Source organism: Lethenteron reissneri, chromosome 15 (genome assembly GCF_015708825.2).
Source record: "Lethenteron reissneri isolate LAM-NWPU_2019-01 chromosome 15, ASM1570882v1, whole genome shotgun sequence".
NCBI lineage: Eukaryota > Metazoa > Chordata > Hyperoartia > Petromyzontiformes > Petromyzontidae > Lethenteron > Lethenteron reissneri.
Window position 1 is genome coordinate 677,860 of NC_083793.1, and position 18,893 is coordinate 696,752.

An 18,893-nucleotide genomic window follows, 5' to 3' on the forward strand; every position below is an offset into this window, starting at 1 on the left:
TTCACAAACCTTGGCGAGGGCCTGTCCGCCTCATTGAGGTTCCTAATCCTCAGTCGGCGCGTGTTCAAATTGGTTCTCGCCGCTGGTTTGTTCACACGTCGCGCTTGAAACCGTATGTTGCTCCCCTACATGATGCATCATCTCCCAATGTTGCCTTGCCGGGGTCTGTTGCTGCCGACTCTCCCCCGCCTGCGTCCATTGATCTTGCTAGAGCGCCTGTCGTACCTGTTCCAGGCAGGCCGGCCTTGACACCGGAGGGGACGAGGCGCTCTGCTCGGAGGGTGCCTGCCAGATCTGCGGGTCCTTCGAGCCCTGCAGCCCTTCCGACCCCGCTGCAGACGCATCCGCGGGACAAGCCCAAGACTGATCCTTCAAGGACACGGGACGTTGGTGGACTTCCAACAGCGACAGGGGGATTTCACCCTGTCGCTCCTCAAACTCAATCACGTTCCCGTTCCGCGGATGGGCCGCCGACCGTCCGGGACGGGCCGGCGACCCGCACACGCTCTAAATCCCTTGTGTTTCGTTGATTGTTATGTTGTATTGTTCTTACTGTGTATTTATTGCCTGCTTCTGCTACGTTATTGATTGTTGAGTTGTGTTGATTGTTCTTACTGTTATATTGCATGCTTGGTGTCCTTTGGTGTGTTACGCTCGGGTTCGCCCGCATTACTGTTGGTGTTGTTCAGCCGAGGTCGGCTGGGTTTTTCTCCACGGGGGAGGGTGGTGTAATGCGGGCGCGGGCGACCTCCCGGATGTGACGTCACGGAGAGGTGGAGTTAGGTGACGTGGGAGGAAAGGTTAAGGTTCTTAAGGGAGGAGACCGGAAGAGGAAGGGAGAACGAGTGGGACTGGACCAGAGTAAGGCCACGTGGGCAAAGCCAAGGGGTGGCAGCGGCGGCCAGCGGTGGCCAGCTAAGGGAGCAGCCAGCGGAGCTGCGAGAGAAGACAGCGGTGGGGCGGCTGGAGAGAAGGCGGACGAGGAGCTGCGGGGAACACAGCCGGCGAGGCTGTGTGTGAGGGAGAGGCTACGAGAGCGACGAGAGGAGAGAGAGGCTGAGAGAACGACGAGGGGAGAAACTGCAGGAGAGCAGTATCAGTGTCAGTATAGAGTCTTATAGAAGGACAGCCGTGCGGGTTAAGAGAGAAGAACCGAATAAAGGACACCAAGCCAGACATCGTGGTCGAGTCCTTTATTACACAATGATACTCCAAAATCAGGACCAGCGAGGCTGTGCTGACTGCACATGCGCATCCGTGCTTACGTCTTGAATTCATGGCAGTGAACGAGAACGATCCCACCCAGATTTCGTCAACGTCTACGGTGGCTCCACAACCCCCGCGGGGTCTGCGTGGGATGCACGGGGGGGGGGGGGGGGGTCGACGGTTCGACCCCAGAAAAAACCAAGAGATTCGAACGCTGAAGCTCCGCGTCCGCAATCGCGACTCGCACCACGGTGATGGGAGGAGGAGCTATGGGCGTCGCCATTCCAAACTTGGTCGAGGTTTGAAATTTGGCAAAAGCGGATACAAATAACCAGCAAAAATTAATGTGAAAAAATATATATTCTGTTATGAACAGGGGCTTTGACGTTCCTATCGTAGACCTACACGTCCCTAACCAAGACGCGTCTTGTGCGCGCTAATGTTAGCGGGCAGCCATTCCTTGAGCTTCACCTCGGGCTGCCACCTGTCCCACCGCACACCAAACTAGGACATCTCTCTCTCCACCAGCCTAGGGCTGTCACTTGTTCCACCACACACCAAAACGGGACATCTCTCTCTTCACCAGCCGAGGGCTGTCACAACTGTGCGGAAAACTCGACGTTCACCACGATAACAATTTCGGCGAGTTAACGTGCCGCACGGCATTCGCTCGCTCTCGTGCAGGGAGAGAGAGACTTGGGAGGTGGTACAAATCGGTTCCTGCCACCCGGACACAGATGCCAACTACAGGTTTTGTCCGGCCCAAACACCCACACAGGCGGCAACCCGAGGTTGAACCTCCTCACGGGACAATTACGAATCTGGGCAGGATCGCTCGAGTTTTCCGACCGCCGAGGAGTCTGGGCTGCACGGCCGCCTTACTCGCGCAGCCCAGGCCCAAAGCGGCGGGGGTGGTAGTCGTGGCGAGCGGGGCGGATGTTCCGGGCGCTCCATTCACAGCGTGGGTCTCCACGTCTCCGCGGCTCTGTCTCCCGTCCCCTGCCGCGCCTCTGCCCTCCTGGCGGCGGCGGCGGCGGCGTCGTCGTCGTCGTCTCCGCCCACGGTGGGCAGGCGAGGACTCAGCGCCGAGCGGGTCAGCCCCCAGAACTTTGCGGGCAACATGTCCTTGCGCGTCGCCGTGAACTTCCAGCCCATGTGGCTACCGCAGTCGCGGCACTGAGCAATCGTCCAGGCATACCTGCCGAGAGGACCATCATCACCAGCAGCAGCATTAGCAGCAGCGTCATTATTTCTACCAGCAGCAGTATGACCTGTGATCCTTATCAAAACCATGACTCGCAATCCTTAGGAACAGTAACATATATTAGCATAAAAACGCTTGGAATTACATCGAGATGCAGAACGAGGAACACGAGCAACAAAGACATTCGCAGGTTACATCGTGAAGGAAGGTGTGGGGAGGGGGGGGACAACGCACGTGGCTACAAGGGAAGGGGGCCCATGGTCAAGAGTGCTGACCGAGTTTGCAGCCAAGCGAAGGAACCTGTCAGGGTACGCGTACCGGGGAGCTGGAGCGATGAGATTCACTCCTGTGCCCATGGTGGGTGGATTGTAGCATCGCACAACTGTGAGAAGTGGCGACGGCTTGAGGCCTTCATCTGGCATGATAAACACTTAGATGTTTATATTCTCGGGAGGCTGTTTAAGCTAAATTAAGTGAAAACTTAATTTAATAATATAGTTTTTTTTGTGTCCATTAAATGAGTGCACTGAAGAAACCAGTTTAGCTACGTGTGGTTTAGACCTGGATTTGAACCCAGGTTTTCAGTGGTGCTGGCTCAGTGTGATACATACACAGGGTACGTCACCATCAGGAGTCAGCAACCAAAATAACAAGACAATTATTTTTCAAATTCGGTAAAAAACAAAAAATTCCAGGAGCCATAATGCAATGTGATGGTCCTTTGATAAATAAACATCAAGAAGCAGCAGCGGTCCTTCAAGAGCCACCGCATGCGGCTCGAGACACAGGTTGCCGGACTCTGCTCCAGATGCATCATCCGCTATGAACGGACGGTAGAAAAGAGTTTGAGAAAGGACAATACAACTACATGCACACGATCGTGGTCGTAGGGAGATGTTTATCGCACAAGTCTCATCACTCTAAACCAGCACGTGTCCACAATGACAATTTGGGAAAGTTCCCGCATCTTGGGTAGTGACGATGCAGAATCCTTATGCTAGGTGCTGTCAAAGATGAGTTGAGCTTTAAGCACGACATTTTTAAAAATGAATTACGTCACCAACATTTCAAGTGTGCAGCTCAAACTGTTGACCAATTATAATTCTGTAATATCGGGAGACACCCACTACACTCTACATTTTGAACCGGAACAATCACAAAATTAGCAGCTGCACTCAACAAAACATACCCCGCTTTTAAATTCACCGAATCCTCCACAACGTGTAATGAACGTCAGGGCTTTCAATGCGTACTTAACCGAGAGCGGGTGAATGTCATGGATGATTGGTCATGCAAAGAATTAAAATCCTCCATCCCAAAGCACTCCCCATCTTTTGGCCATTATTCTAAAGGACCCCTGAGATTGCTGTTCAGTGGTGGTAACACAATTTTCACAAATTGTGCAATGAAAACCAATTTTTTGTACAAATTGCTTTCCCTTAAAGAGTGCAGAGCTGCATAAAACATTCCTGGGTTCTCACGTGCGTCACATTTGTGACTTCTTGAGTCCTCCGAGTTTTGTACGACCGATCTGTACCGCAGCTCCCTCCGGGAGAGACGCCAGGCACTGTGACGCACGCTCACCGCCGTCACGCGGGGCGGGGAGGCGCTCACCACTCACGTGGTAACCCCGCAACTGCCTCTGGTCTGTGACATCACCGACCAAGGCTCATCTTCTACATCTAAACAAGTCGGACGCCCTTGTGTAGAGTTATTATGATGGTGAACGTGAATTCGGTCTGTGCCGGTGCCTCATGGATCTCCCTTGCTAACTATAGCTGGGTAACTGGCTACACGGGATTATCCGTGTAACAAATAAACATTGAAGTGAATTAATTTAATTTGTCATTCAAAAAACACATTTTTGTTATCCCAAAAACATCCATTATTATCTTGTACATCATCCCTTTTTTAGCTTTACAGGCTGTTCGCACAAGTACTGCTCGTGCCTAGATGCACTTATAAATATGTAAAAATGAACCAATAAATTTAGACTGCATGAAGAAAGCAGCAAAACGCAACGGGGAGTCAGGCAAGGCGTAAGGTTAGAAAATAATTTTAAAAAGCTGCAATGGAAAAATAATGATATACACAAACAGCATGAGCCAATTCAAATTTGATGTTGACAGAAAATGAGAGAGAGCACTCAAGAGGAGGCCCAGTGCAGAGCAGGAGCAGCAAGATGCAATCACGTGTCGGTTGAGATGGATTTGCGGCATTGCAGAACCGTGAGAGATGCTGGCAGTATATGGGGTGGGCTTCATTCAGCAGTGGATAGACAATGGTTGATGATGATGTTAGAGAGGGTTGGTCAATCTCACAGATGTCATTCTGTGCCGTGAGATTTCTAAATCGGCTCGTGGATGGAAGTACAGCAAAATGGTCACCGACTGACCTGTTAATATGTTTTTACATTATTTCTCAAATCCAGGCTTTGTCTCCAAGTGCTCGGGTTGTATCCATGTACAAGACACTCACGAGAAACAGGAATGTGTTTAACATCCTAATGCGTGACCTCCCACGAAAACAGTCTGGAGACTCAATGAAGATTTTCTGGAAAAGCAAAGTGTGCGAGAGGGGGGGTTGACGTGAATACGCCTGGTCGGGTGGCTCAGTGGTTGAGAGTTCAAATCGTGGTTGGTGGGGGTTGAGTAAGTACATCGTCCCACCAAGATCGATAAAATAAGTATCAGTAGTCCATGGGGAAGTCAACAGTGGTTGGCCTAAGGATAGTCACCCCCGCCATAGGAATGTGGAATTTACACCAGTGGCTCGGGGCTGTACGCAGGAGACGAACACCACCGCAATGTTAATTTGAGCAGGAAATCACTTTTGACCTTTTTTTGAGTCAAACTAAAAATACCCAGCCTGGTTTTGCTTTTGTTTGTCCGGAAAGTCTGTTGAGCGCACACGAGGGCGTCATACCTCACTGTGCACTTTGCCCGAGATGCTCTGCTGATCAGTAGGGACGGCGGAGACATTTCTCCCGCCCGCACGCGTTGTGTGTTTGAGAAATGTCACAACGGGTGCATGGCGGTGCAGCGGGCGGTGGCCTCACGGTCAGCACGCTCGCAGTGACGTCTCTCTACTCAACCATGTTTAATTCTACCAGGTAAGGCCCGCTGAGCTTCGTAGTTATGTTTCAGAAGCGACCTGGCTATCACAAATGATAGCCTAATTAAGTGGATTATCGCGTGGAAATGTATAGCAGCCAAATACTCTCTTAGTTACATGCAGGAGACGGTTCCCGTCCCTCTATCGCGGCGGTCGTCAAACGGCATCTCCCGAGTCGCGTGAAACTCTTTAATCCACCACACGCGGCTCTATCGAAGGGGCATAATGTAGAACATACCGTCACAGTAGCAAAGCATAATGAATGTCTCCCGTGCTGTGCCTGAGAACTCGTATATATACGCTTATATATACACTAGGCTCTTTGCAGAAGTCACGGCTACTTTTTGGGTCTGTTATAGGTTGGCCAACCCTGCTCTACAGCGACAACTACCAATCCGTGTCCTCGTGTGAAAACTGTTGCATCGTAAACAAAAAGTTACACGAAAAGTATGTTTCAAAAGGTAATAGTGAAAAAGATAAAGGTGCAGCCCTGCATCTTCTTACTCACGGCACTGCCGGCAGAATGGCCTCCACTAGCGGAAGCACTAGAGAGGCCCTCTACAGGATAAACTTGGCCTCCTCTTCCACGCTGGCCAGACATCTGGGAATAGGTGGGAGTCACCCATACTCTACCCCATCACGCGCGACCTGCCGATCGACTAACTGCGGTGAACCCATTTAAACTTCTGGGTGGACAGAGGCGGGGCGGGATTTAGGGTACAGGCGCCGTTGTTTTGACCATCGCCACGGGAACGAACCGGCGGACCTCTGGATCGCAAGTCCAGAGCGCTTTCCGTTACTCGCCACCGCAGCAGGGTCTGCTGTGTTTAGAATTCGGTGGGAATCGCTGGGACTCGAGACGTCCAAAACAAAGCCACCCAATGAGTCGCAGCTGCTTTGTGTTTTCTATGCGAAAGAAACCATCATGTGGAATTGACCAAGGAAGAAAAGCTCACAGACAAGCGGATACACACAAACACACAGATATGCCCACGCACGTGGCTATTTAAGTACAATTAAGAGCATCTCTTGATGCAACTGAGAATACATATATTAATATTAAACCGCTATGGTAAATGGCTTTAGCAAAGGATTTATTTTGCTGGCTTCATTAAATTATGTAATACCCAAAGCACAATGGACATTATATTTGCTTAAGGATTATATATTTATTATTGCACTTATTAAAATAACCGTGTTCCTAAATTGTGAACATCTTTTAACTTAAAAGCATGTGCATGAATAACATCTTAATTTATGACAATTATAGTATTACTCACGTTTGTGTTCAGTCACTGACATTTTAACTAAAAAAATGATTTCATCACCAAACGTAATTATAGTTTCATATAATTTTGTATCAAAGACTTTTGCAGCATTGCACCATTCACACGGCGAATAGTCCGCAGTGTGACGGCGGTCGCTACAGTCAGACCGTGGGGGGGTCATAAAACTCCACGCTGCCCGCACCGCCAATTCGCGGGCAATATCACGGACATCCACAAAGCCTCCTCAGCTGTGGCAGACCACTGTTACAATTCAGTGGGCTCACAGGACATTGACTTCTCCAAGACAGAGGTTCTCTGCAAGCCATCTGGCTACCATGAGAGATTCGTTCATGAGGCTATCCACATATACAAACACAGAGACAATTTCAACCGAGAAGATGGATTCTGGCTGAGCAATCATTGGAAGGATTTGATAAACCATTTCGGGTCTTAATTGATTGTGTTCACGCTTACGGTGACTTTCAGACCACATTCCATTCTCTTTCTCTCCCCCTCTCCCCCGTTCCGTGCATAGATGGACTCATCCGTCTGAACAACCGCCAGTTGCTGTCCGTGGTGCTAACGTTAAGAAAATAACGCCACTTTTTCAAAATTTCTTGCTGTGGTTTTCAGACCTGATGATGATTGCTTGTGTTGCAATCGAAACGTTGTGAGAATTTAATAGTTTTATTTTTATTATTTTATTATTTCTCTTCTACGTGACTTTACCGAAAAAACCAAGAATATGAAAACCTGCTCATCGTACCCAGAAGCAGTCAAAATCTCAACAGCTGACACAAACCTACTTGCTGTACTGCCTTCTACAGGCCCTTCCTTGCCCCGCAAGTGGGAATTCTGTGCTAAACTCATTATTGTGCGATCCACCGACTCTGTCTCGATGTTGGTATCCCCACCACACCCAGGGGGCGTTTTCACGCACAAAGAGCCCCAACCGAGTGAGACTGTGGCGGAGGGCTCGGCTCACGATTGACAGGTTGCAAGTTTAAATCCCGGTGAGGGCTCACTCGGCACATCATCCCTCACATGACAGCCAAACCAATGTTATTTTCATTACGGAAGCTTTAATTGTAGGCGTAATTAAGTGACAAACTTAAAGTGATGGGTCTTTTTTTAGTGGGTGACCGGGCTGAGACCATAAACTCATCGCGCTTGAGATTGCTGCCGGGATGCTCAAACCGGAATTCTCAGGGCAGTGTGAGCTCAAAGCTCGGTGAAACAATGTTCTAACTGAACATCACCTCGACCCTATTTTACAAGTGACGTATAAAAAAAAAATTACATCTTAAAGTGACTTTTAAAAAATTGTCCAGAACTGTTCATGTTCACGTAGTTTTGTTCATCTGCAATTACCTGAATGTAATTACCAGGGGTTGCTCAAGATAAAGTGTGTTACGAAAGGATGGAGAAATGTTACCCAAGTTGTCAGAGCATGGTCACCATCAACACTATGATCCGTGTGCCCCGAATTAAAAACACGTCGAAGCCGTGAACAATTACCATGAAGTAATAGAGGTATCATGTCAACAGCAACGTACGTAGCGGATGGGAGAGGTCATGCACATGCCGACTAGAAATTATCAAGGAGGTTTAAAAGACTGCCATATGTTACTGACAGACAGAACATATTTCAATGGAATGAATAAAGCTGCTTGCTGAGAATGTTTTAATTAAATGTCTAGGTGATCCACCAATCCCGTTTCCATATGACCGGAGTACGCAGTTTATCTCTACCACGCCGCCATCAATCACAGGATGCGGGCCGCTCGGTAACAACGCCCCGTGTGATGCGCACGACAGCCTACTCAGCAATCACGACAGATTAACTTGGACGTGCAATTTTTGGCAAATGTCACTCTCCCTGATTAACCATAAAGCCCGGACCCCCTGTGGCTACCCAGTGTCATTTTTCTCGAGGCTCCGCCGAGCAGGTTCCCTGCAATATCGCACCACCACGCGGGATGAGGCACTTTGCGTAATTTTGCGCACAATAGGCACCTGATTTTATTCACCGAATACCGTGGCCCGCAAACGGTTCGGTATCCAGCGTCCCAGAGCGGTGATCGGCCGCTAAATGTGCGAGAGAGTACGAGCCCTTCTTCCCAGATCTGCCTTCACAGGGTTTCATTTGCGATTGTGTTGTCGGTGGTCACGAAGGTAATGCTGGCGAGCGATCGGGGCCAACTTCATGCATTCTCCGCTTCCCTTTCACCACTGTCATTTCCTGTTCCTTGACCACGCAAATAAGAAAGGATTTAAAAAAAAAATAAAAGTCACCATTTTTATTCTCAGGCGATTGGAAATGTACTTGAGCTGGATTTCATATTCAAAAACTGAAATAAATTGACACACTTGCAAACCAGATGTTCTATTCTCAGGGATTTTCTATGTGAAATATTTTTTATCAAAATTTACGGACCGAGTCGACCCTCAACCAGGATTTGAACTCACAACCGTCGATTGTGAGCCACTCGCTCTGCTGCCCAGCCACACGGCTGGCATGCCATTGCTGCTGCTGCTGCATAAGGGGATGAACGGGCAACACCGTTTCCATCCCGGTCTCGCTGAAATCACCCAGACATCGATCTCACACTCAGAATGTGCTCTCCACCGCCCAGGCCTACAATCAGGAGCAGTGGCCACGTGACTCACACCAGGCCTCTTACCTCCTGACCCCATCGCAATTCACCCCACGGAGACATGGATATAATGGAGGCTTTACGTGACAGATACATGTGTAGTGTCTTCAAAAATTACTCGCACCGACACGCTGTAACAATTCACCTGCTTAAATGATAATTTACCTGTTCTCGCGCCTACAACTATCTGTACGGTCACATACACTTGACTTCTCCCCGCTCTTATCTATTCTGCACCTCACTTATCCTGCACTCAGCAGCTCCGCACTCAGCCACTCTGCACTCAGCCACTCTGCACTCAGCCACTCTGCACTCAGCTAATCACTCAGCTACTCTGCACTCAGCTACTCTGCACTCAGCCACTCTGCATCTCCACCGCTGCCCTCACCTACGCTCCCTCAGACTCGCTCACCCGCCTGTCCCGGGCGGGGGGTTCAGTCAACACCCGCCCGGCGACGGCGTGTGGGTTGACGGCTTGAACGACAGCGGCGAGATGTCTTCACTCCTCTGCGTGAGCGAGCGGCGTACCCAAAGAACCAGCTGTACTTGGTGGAGGGGTGAGTATGTGTGTGAGTGAGTGAGTGAGCGAGCGGCGTACCCAGGGAACCAGCTGTACTCGGTGGAGGGGCGGCCGATGAGGTTGAGGCTGGACGCCTTGTGCACGGTGAGCGTCTCGTGCACGTAGCCGTGCGGGTTCACGTAGGCCGCCATCGGGCCGTACTGCGAGAGGCTGCAACACACACAGCAGCAGCGGTGGCATCAGCCGCGGTGGCAGCAGCAGCGGCACGCTCTCAGTTTAACGACCACGCCGTCGTCGTCATCCACGGAGGAAAGCCTCGCCGGGTCTCGCGACTTTCACAAGAAGGTCCTCCTCTGGGCGTGTGGTCTTCTCACTTTAGTCGTCGGGAGACCGACGACTAAAGTGAGAAGGCAAAGGGCGGGTCGCACCGCATCCTCGCCACACCGTAGCAGTCTCAGCAGGGACTCCGAACCCAGACTTGGCAACACCCCTGGGACAGTGTTGGGTGGTGGTGGTGGGTTAACGACACATATTTACACGATCTGACCCAATAAACCTCTATCGATAATATTGGTCGCGAAAGCCTACATGTTAAACGAAATTATATTGTTTCAACACAATTGGAGCACTGCAAGTTTTGTAAGTTAGTTGTACATAGATACGCCAGTCAAGGTGCCCCTACGCTCCGTTACACATTTTGTAGCGCACTTCTCTGTTGTTGGCTTTGAGGCCGTGGTGTAAATTGCACTGGAAACTAGACAAGTGCCGAACCAACTCAACGTGGTGGTTCACATTGCAGTGACTGGTGACGGGCACCGAGACGGTGGACTCGCTCCGCTTGAGAACCCCCTTTAACGATGGGCAGCCGCTTGGATCCACACCCAGAACTGTCGGCGACGCCAATCCCACACTCTCACCTCCCGTCCACCCCAATGTTCTCCTTTAGTTACGATTTGTTCACGGCATTTAAATTGCAATTTGTCGTGTGCTTCTGAAAAGGACCTGTGCATCATTCACACGTGGTGGCGGACAGATGGTGTTGGGTGGCCGTGCAGTGCCCACGTCGGAGCACCGAGGCGGCACTGCTGAGATCCGGGCTTTGGTAGCCACCCGCGATTAAAATCTGGGGTTTCAATTGTAGCGAGTTTAATGGACAGTTACCAATGACGACACAAAAAACAAACATTTAAACTATATTCTTCACTTAACTGAGCAAAACTCAAAGAATAACACTATTTGTTTTTTATACGGCACCATTCATATAAATTGCATCTCAACACGAGGCAGAATTTGGAACACGGCAGTTTTTGCACAGAAGGGACAGGAGAGGCCTAGCGGACACCCAGGACTGGATCAAACCGATTTGATAGCTCGTGCTGTGAACCCGGGTGCCTTAGGCCGTAGCGCACGTACACGCACGCTTATCGACTTGGAGGCACACACATGCACCGAGCACTCTTCAACAACCACGGGAATAAGAGCCACGCTCGACGAATTAATGCGTCACGCACAGGACCCTGTGCGGTGCGCGCCCTCTAATAGGCACGTCCAACAATCGCAGGTAACGATGGTAATGAGATTGGTGGTTCAGGCTCAAGGAGGCAATGAATCATATTCCGTGCAAACTGTGCTTTTTTAAAGTTAAGATTGCTGCGAGTTCTTACCTATGGGCATTGATTGAAAACTGAACGATTGTACTTAAATATATTTGATCTTTGACAAATTAGGCCACAGCATAGATTTATTTATTCAGGACGAAAAATTATTAATGCACGGCAATTTTAAAGACATGTCTCAGGCTTTCATCTCTACAAGCGCATTCCATGCGTGACTGCAAATGGCTTTCAAAGCCTCGTGCATTCATTTTCGTTTTTAATCTCTTGGCCAGATCCGGCGGAGGAAAAGCCCCCCATTCCCCTCCCCCGCCCCCTAAATTATTCATTTACACGACATCCAACCGTCTCTTCATGCGCTCTTAAATCCCTGCGTGCACGGTAGCCGTGCATGCCTGTCGCCCATTCAGGGTGGATGTTGGCTACTGCAAGCTGCACAGCAAGTGCTGCCGTTTCTTTTCAGAAACAATGCGAAGTGACCAATATCATGGTTTGGCATTACAGCCGTGCTGCGGTGATGGCTACGCACGTGGCTGCCTGTAATGCAGCACTGTGGAGAAGGCTGCGAGGGTTGCTGGATCGCACACAAATGTTGTGAAACTCCTTTCCCGTGACCGGGGAGGTGCCACATCCTGGCAGGCGCCAGCAGGCGTCCGAGTCTAGCACGGGGGGGGGGGGGGGGGGGGCGAGCGTGACGTCAGCGGCACGGCTCGGGTCTCGCTGTTGAAAAACAACCTGGCGCCATTCCTGAGGCACGCCAACAAGCAAAGACGTAAAGAGCAGATAACGCTCAAACCTTCACGCGCGGTGGGGAACGCATCCGCCGTCCTGGCACCCATCGGCACCTCACAGTGCAAGAGAGTCCGAATGATCCACCAAGTCCATCTCCAAAGTGCTGGATTACAGGATGCGCCACCGCGCCCAGACACCCGACAGTTTTCTGTGGGCACTCCGGTTTCCTCTCACAAGCCAAGAAATGAACCCCACTAACACTTAAGTCGAATCTAATCTTCACTCAAGATGCTCTATAACTCCACTGGCTTCCCGTTTAATACCTGACGCTCGTATTTAAATCTCTCCAGGGCCTCGTTCCACCCCACCTCACCTCTTCATTCCCAATCTTCTCTCTGTCCTTCCTTCTCTCTGTGCCCAATCTTGTTTTCGATCCTTCTCCCTCCTTGCAGCCCTCCACTGGAATAAACTCCCCCTGTGCATTGAGCAGCACTGCCCATAGACTCAACACTGCCCATAGACTCAACACTGCCCATAGACTCAACACTGCCCATAGACTCAACACTGCCCATAGACTCAACACTGCCCATAGACACAACACTGCCCATAGACACAACACTGCCCATAGACACAACACTGCCCATAGACACAACACTGCCCATAGACACAACACTGCCCATAGACTCAACACTGCCCATAGACTCAACACTGCCCATAGACTCAGCACTGCCCATAGACACAACACTGCCCATAGACTCAACACTGCCCATAGACTCAACACTGCCCATAGACTCACCACTGCCCATAGACTCACCACTGCCCATAGACTCAACACTGCCCATAGACTCAACACTGCCCATAGACTCAACACTGCCCATAGACTCAACACTGCCCATAGACTCACCACTGCCCATAGACTCAACACTGCCCATAGACTCAACACTGCCCATAGACTCACCACTGCCCATAGACTCAACACTGCCCATAGACTCATCAACACTTCCCATAGACTCATCAACACTTCCCATAGACTCAACACTGTTCATAGACTCAACACTGCACCATAAATTCAACACTGCCCATAGACTCAACACTTCCCATAGACTCACCACTGCACCATAGACTCACCACTGCACCATAGACTCAACACTGCCCATGTACTCACCACTGCCCATAGACTCACCACTTCCCATAGACTCAACACTTCCCATATACTCACCACTGCCCATAGACTCACCACTTCCCATAGACTCAACACTGCACCATATACTCACCACTGCTCATAGACTCAGCACTGTCCATAGACTCAGCACTGCCCATAGACTCACCACTGCCCATAGACTCAACACTTCCCATAGACTCAGCACTGCCCATAGACTCAGCACTGCCCATAGACTCAGCACTGCCCATAGACTCAGCACTGCCCATAGACTCAGCACTGCCCATAGACTCACAGACTCACCACTGCCCATAGACTCACCACTGCCCATAGCCTCACCACTGCCCATAGACTCACCACTTCCCATAGATTCACCACTGCCCATAGACTCACCACTTCCCATAGACTCACCACTTCCCATAGACTCACCACTGCACCATATACTCACCACTGCCCATAGACTCAACACTGCCCATAGACTCAACACTGCCCATAGACTCAACACTGCCCATATACTCAACACTGCACCATATACTCAACAATGCCCATAGACTCAGCACTGCCCCTGTACATGAAGCAGTCCCCCTCCTTAACCTGCTTCCATTCCTCTCTTAAGGCCCCACCTCCTCTCTATTCCCCATTTTCTTCCTCTTCCCTCCCCTCGTCCCTCCACTCCTTCCCATCCCTCCCCTACCCTTTCGTGATCCCTAAAGTTCCCTCTATCATGGTCACTCGTTCCTCAACCTTTGTAGCACGCCTCTGCCATCTGAATCATTCTATTCGGTCACTGTTTTCTAAACAACGGCAAGCGCCTTGAATGAAGGCGCTTAAATATAAATATTAAATGAGATGAGAGGGGAGTGCAAGGATTGAGAAACACGTGACCTTGAATGTAATTGGTCAAACATCTTAATCCAGGACCCCTGCAAAGAGGAGCCTTGAGACTCAGCGAGGCTTTCCTGGAGATGCTTTTATAACCTGAGGCGACCAATTTACTGAACACAATTAATTCTGATGACCACACCTCATCGCTCTCAATGTACCCGTATAAAGGCACCGCAGCGTTCGAATGTTCCGCGATTACGGAATGACCCCGTGCAGCATGGTGAAAAGGACAACGATTACGTTAGGAAGCAGTCAGCAAGCATACTGCCAGTTCGAAGCGGAGACTCCGTCAAACAACCACTGACAAAAGAACCCCCCCCCCCCCCCCCCCCACAATTTGCAGCGCTTTCTTTGGAGCTCCGATTTGTGCCATTTTGGGGCACACTGTCACGATTCAGCAACACAAGAAGCAAACGAGATGAGGAGGGTGTGTCACCCTGCGTGTCACTCTGTGTGTCACTCTGTGTGTCACCCTGTGTGTCACCCTGTGTGTCACCCTGTGTGTCACCCTGTGTGTCACCCTGTGTGTCACTCTGCGTGTCACCCTGCGTGTCACTCTGTGTGTCACTCTGTGTGTCACTCTGCGTGTCACTCTGCGTGTCACTCTGTGTGTGTCACTCTGTGTCTCACCCTGTGTGTCACTCTGTGTCTCACCCTGTGTGTCTCCCTGTGTGCCGTTCTGTGCGCGACGACGATGACTACCTGAATATTTCGCCCCGCATGGTGATTTCCATGTCACAGTTCCTGCAGCACAGCGACGTGCACTGGAACACACGAAGAGAAGCGCTCGTTACAAAACTATCGCAAACGTCAAACAGGACCAACGGCCTCAACAAAGTACAGACGCTATGGCATTCACATTTTCACTTCGTAGTATATATATGTCTATGTGTGTGGGTATTTTGACATCGCGCATGAAGGCCTGAGCGATGAAGCGACCAAATGCCACCGCCGCCGCGGGCCGCGCACTCCCACCTTCTCCAGGATGTCGAGCTCGCAGCGCAGCCTCTGCACGGCGCTGCTCACGGTGAGGAGGCTCAGGCGCACGTCGTTGTCTATGGGTAGACACGAGGCCACCCAGTAGGAGAAGTCTGTGCGGGGACACACGGCGTGTCACGCCATCGACGCGTTCACGTGGGCAACGCTCCCAAAATCAAGGGTGGCACAGTCGGGGTTTTTACAATCGGGTTTAATTGTCTTTTTATATTAAACCCGATCATCTGAGATTGGGAGAAATCTGGTTTAATTGGTTCTAATTGCAGAACCGCACTTCGCCAACTTCTCAACGATGGGCTTCATCCATTCCAAGCTAAGGAACTCACTGGCGCCCACGATTGTGGAGAAGCTCGTGTTCATCAAGACCAACCTGCCCGCCGCATTCTACGACTACCCCGTGCCCGACGGCCCCCCCGAGTACGATACCAGCACCGACGAGGAAGCAGCCTAAGCCTTGGATCAGAGTTTCATATTCCTTAAACCAGGTTTTAATTCCCCAAAATCGGGTTTAATTGTATTAAAGAAAAAAGCCGATGCCTGCCGCTGGAAAAATCGGGTTTTTTCCACCCATGCCCAAAATGGCACGACCACTTGCACGGAACGTCCCACCGCTCCCGGATGGACGGTTGTGGCCGCGAAACGAAAAGGTGGAAAGGTGAGAGAGAGCGTTACGATACCTATGGCGTTGTCAGGCAGCGCTTTCTCCCTCAGCTTTCCGTACCACTCGCGCAGATGCCGCTTTATCTTCTCCATCAGAGTATCCTGTCGACAGGAACGACAACCGAGGGGGCACAAGGTACGGGGCGGGAAAAGCAACCAGGGTGGCACGAGTGTGCGCCACTCAGGCCAAGCGGCGCCGCCTAATCTCGCTGCGCAGAGTTAGGCTCAGTGCGTCGTGTCAACAGTGAAAAAGTCAAATAGGAATCTGAGCCAGACTAGGATGCGTCAAATCGGACTGCCAAGTCAGTGTACCACATAAAACTTCCAATTCTAGCCACAGGCTCGTAGGGGTTTGCAATTCAATTTAATGTGTTATTGTCAAATGTAGTGCTTTGACCAACGATGCGAACACACCCTACTTCTGTGAACAATAGAATTGCAGGGTATTTAACACCCATTTTACAGACGAGGACTCAACACTGTACTTTGGCCGATGCCAGAAGCGGTTTCCTTTAGCCGATGGCAGCTGGAGGGCAGCGTTGACTGGGAGCAAAGAGAGAGGTTGAACACTCACGGCATCGTACAGAGAGTAGACCCAGGGAGAGGTTAAACACTCACGGCGTCGTACAGAGAGTAGACCCAGGGCGGCCACCACGTGAGGCTGGCGCAGTGAAACTTCCTCTGGAAAACAAGTTGGAAAAAATCACGCATACGCATGGATTATGCAATGCTGTCCAACACGCGTTTGTCCTTGGAAGTATTTAATTAGTGGTAGGCATGTGTGTGTGTACGGGTGTGGTGTGTAAACATCGCCAATGGAACAACAAAGGCGGTCGAGCGTGGTGCTGGTCACTCACCTACTCGTGTACCGTGCCGGCTTTCGAAGGTGCTCGCTAACAGCACTTGCTCCAACAGTCTGTTAAGGCTATACGGGAGATCTTTGTCTTTATATGTATGGCGGAACGGTGACGTAGTGGTTAGCACACTGCACTATGAATCCATAAGTCCGAGTTCAATTCCAACTCACGGCCAACCTCAGCGAGGAATATTCGAACCGGTCCGAGGCCTCCCCGAGGTCCACTCAGCCTTCAATGAGTACCTGGTGCTGTGTCTAAACATCAGCACTGGGGAGACAGTGGCAGCCAGGTGCTACTCGCTAACAGCACTTGCTCCGATGGCGGCGTGTGTAGGCTACACGGGGGACCTTTGTCTTTGTGCGCAGGTCCACCTTGTGGTAGCGCCGCCAGTATTGGGGCGAGGCGGAGGGTCCGGCAGGCGGCGAGGGAGGCAGCTGGCGGCAGAGCGACGCGCACCGGGCGCCCTCCAGTGGCGAGAGCATCGTCTTCTCAGCCAGGATCTGTACCTTGGCCACCTTGTTGCTGTACACGGGAGGGGAGGAGGGGGAAAGGGGGTAAGAGCCATGAGACAGAAAGTGAATGTATTATTTCTGTGTACACATTTGATGTCCATCTGTCATACATTTGTTAACAGATTGGGCATACTTGACTTGGAATATTCCAACTGTTTAGAACCCCCTTTTGGTTAGACGCTCCGTTGGTTGAACCCATGAGGTCACTTCCGGTCTGACCGTATAAAAGGGACGCCAGGAGAAGAGCCAGGCAGGAGCGAGTGGACAGTCTTTGGCCACCATGTGATAACGTGATAAAGTACGTCGACAGGCGAGATATAACTTGGGAAATCGTTCGTCAGACTTATTGCTCCCACAGGTTAAGGCGTAGCTTATTTTTGGTACAAGAAAGCTGCGCCTACAAGGGGGTCAGGGCCAAATGATCTCAAAGACATTTTCAAGCCTCCGTTAGGATCCATCGTGCTTAGGGGGTTCCAAAACACAGGGGTTTCTCAACCTGATCTGTGGACGCCCGGGGGAAATGCAGTGAAGATGAGGTGGGTTCCGTGAAATACTGGTGACTCTAGATAAACAGGAAATGTCCAGAGGGAATAACAACCAAGATGTCATCATCATGGACAAAGCCGGTGATGCCACCACTGCCTCTGTCCACCCAGTGGTATGAAAGGGGGAGGCGCAGTTATGTGGTGGGGTAAAGTGGGGGTACTTCTACCTCTTCTATGATGTCTGACCAGAGGAGATATCTGGAATAGTCGGCCAAAAAATACCGACAAGTCAGGCTCTCAGGAGCTCCCTCGAGTGGAGGCCCTTCTGCCAGCAGGTGCGTGAGCAGGGCTGCACTTCTGCCTTTGTTGTGCATCGAATCCGTGAACCGCGCTGAAACCATCAAACTCTAGGCAAGCGCGAACAGGTTCAAGACCCAGGGAGCCACAACGGGGCTTGGACCTTGGAGCTCGGAGGTTACTCGGTTTGTAACCCAGGTTTTGCCGTTCATAGAGTAGCGCAGTTTGCTGCGTGATGGTGTCATTGACACACGTACCGATTGTGACAATCACACGCACACTTAACCAGCTAGCCTCCGATTATGCAGCTGCTGGGTTCTAGTTCCCTTCATCCTGTCACGATAATATTGTCGGGTGTCATTGCTAAATGCTGCTCTAGGGAACTGACATGATGAATTACACAGTAGGTAAAACTATATATAGGATGTATATTTTCTTTACTGTCACCAAAGGTAAAGGAAGAAGATGTTGACATTTCAACCGACTGGGTTTAATGAGGAAACATTGCTCTGAGAAGGGAGTCAAACCAATAGATTTTTCGCTTTGGTTCAGGTAAACTTAAAACTGATTTAAACAGTTATGGCGATAGCTGGATGAAAGTGACTGAGTGCTGGATGATAGTGAGTGTGGTGGATGACTTCATGGATGCTGACTGATAAGGAGTGATGGATGGATGGATGTTGACTGATAAGGAGTGACGGATGGATGGATGCTGACTGATGAGGAGT

At 50.6% G+C, this 18,893-nt stretch overlaps 1 protein-coding gene across 1 annotated transcript in view; it reads right to left on the reverse strand.

Moving 5' to 3' along the window:
• Positions 1-1,207: 1,207 nt before the first annotated feature.
• Positions 1,208-18,893, reverse strand: part of CRBN (cereblon) — a 28,970-nt gene continuing 11,284 nt past the window's right edge. Inside the window, exons 5-11 of the mRNA XM_061551740.1 lie at positions 17,243-17,393; positions 16,633-16,695; positions 16,032-16,116; positions 15,334-15,449; positions 15,061-15,122; positions 10,048-10,179; positions 1,208-2,404 (exon numbers count right to left, since the gene is read on the reverse strand). Coding sequence (XP_061407724.1) covers positions 2,161-2,404; positions 10,048-10,179; positions 15,061-15,122; positions 15,334-15,449; positions 16,032-16,116; positions 16,633-16,695; positions 17,243-17,393 — 853 coding nt within the window. The 3' untranslated portion in view covers positions 1,208-2,160. The remainder of the gene's footprint in view (positions 2,405-10,047; positions 10,180-15,060; positions 15,123-15,333; positions 15,450-16,031; positions 16,117-16,632; positions 16,696-17,242; positions 17,394-18,893) is intronic.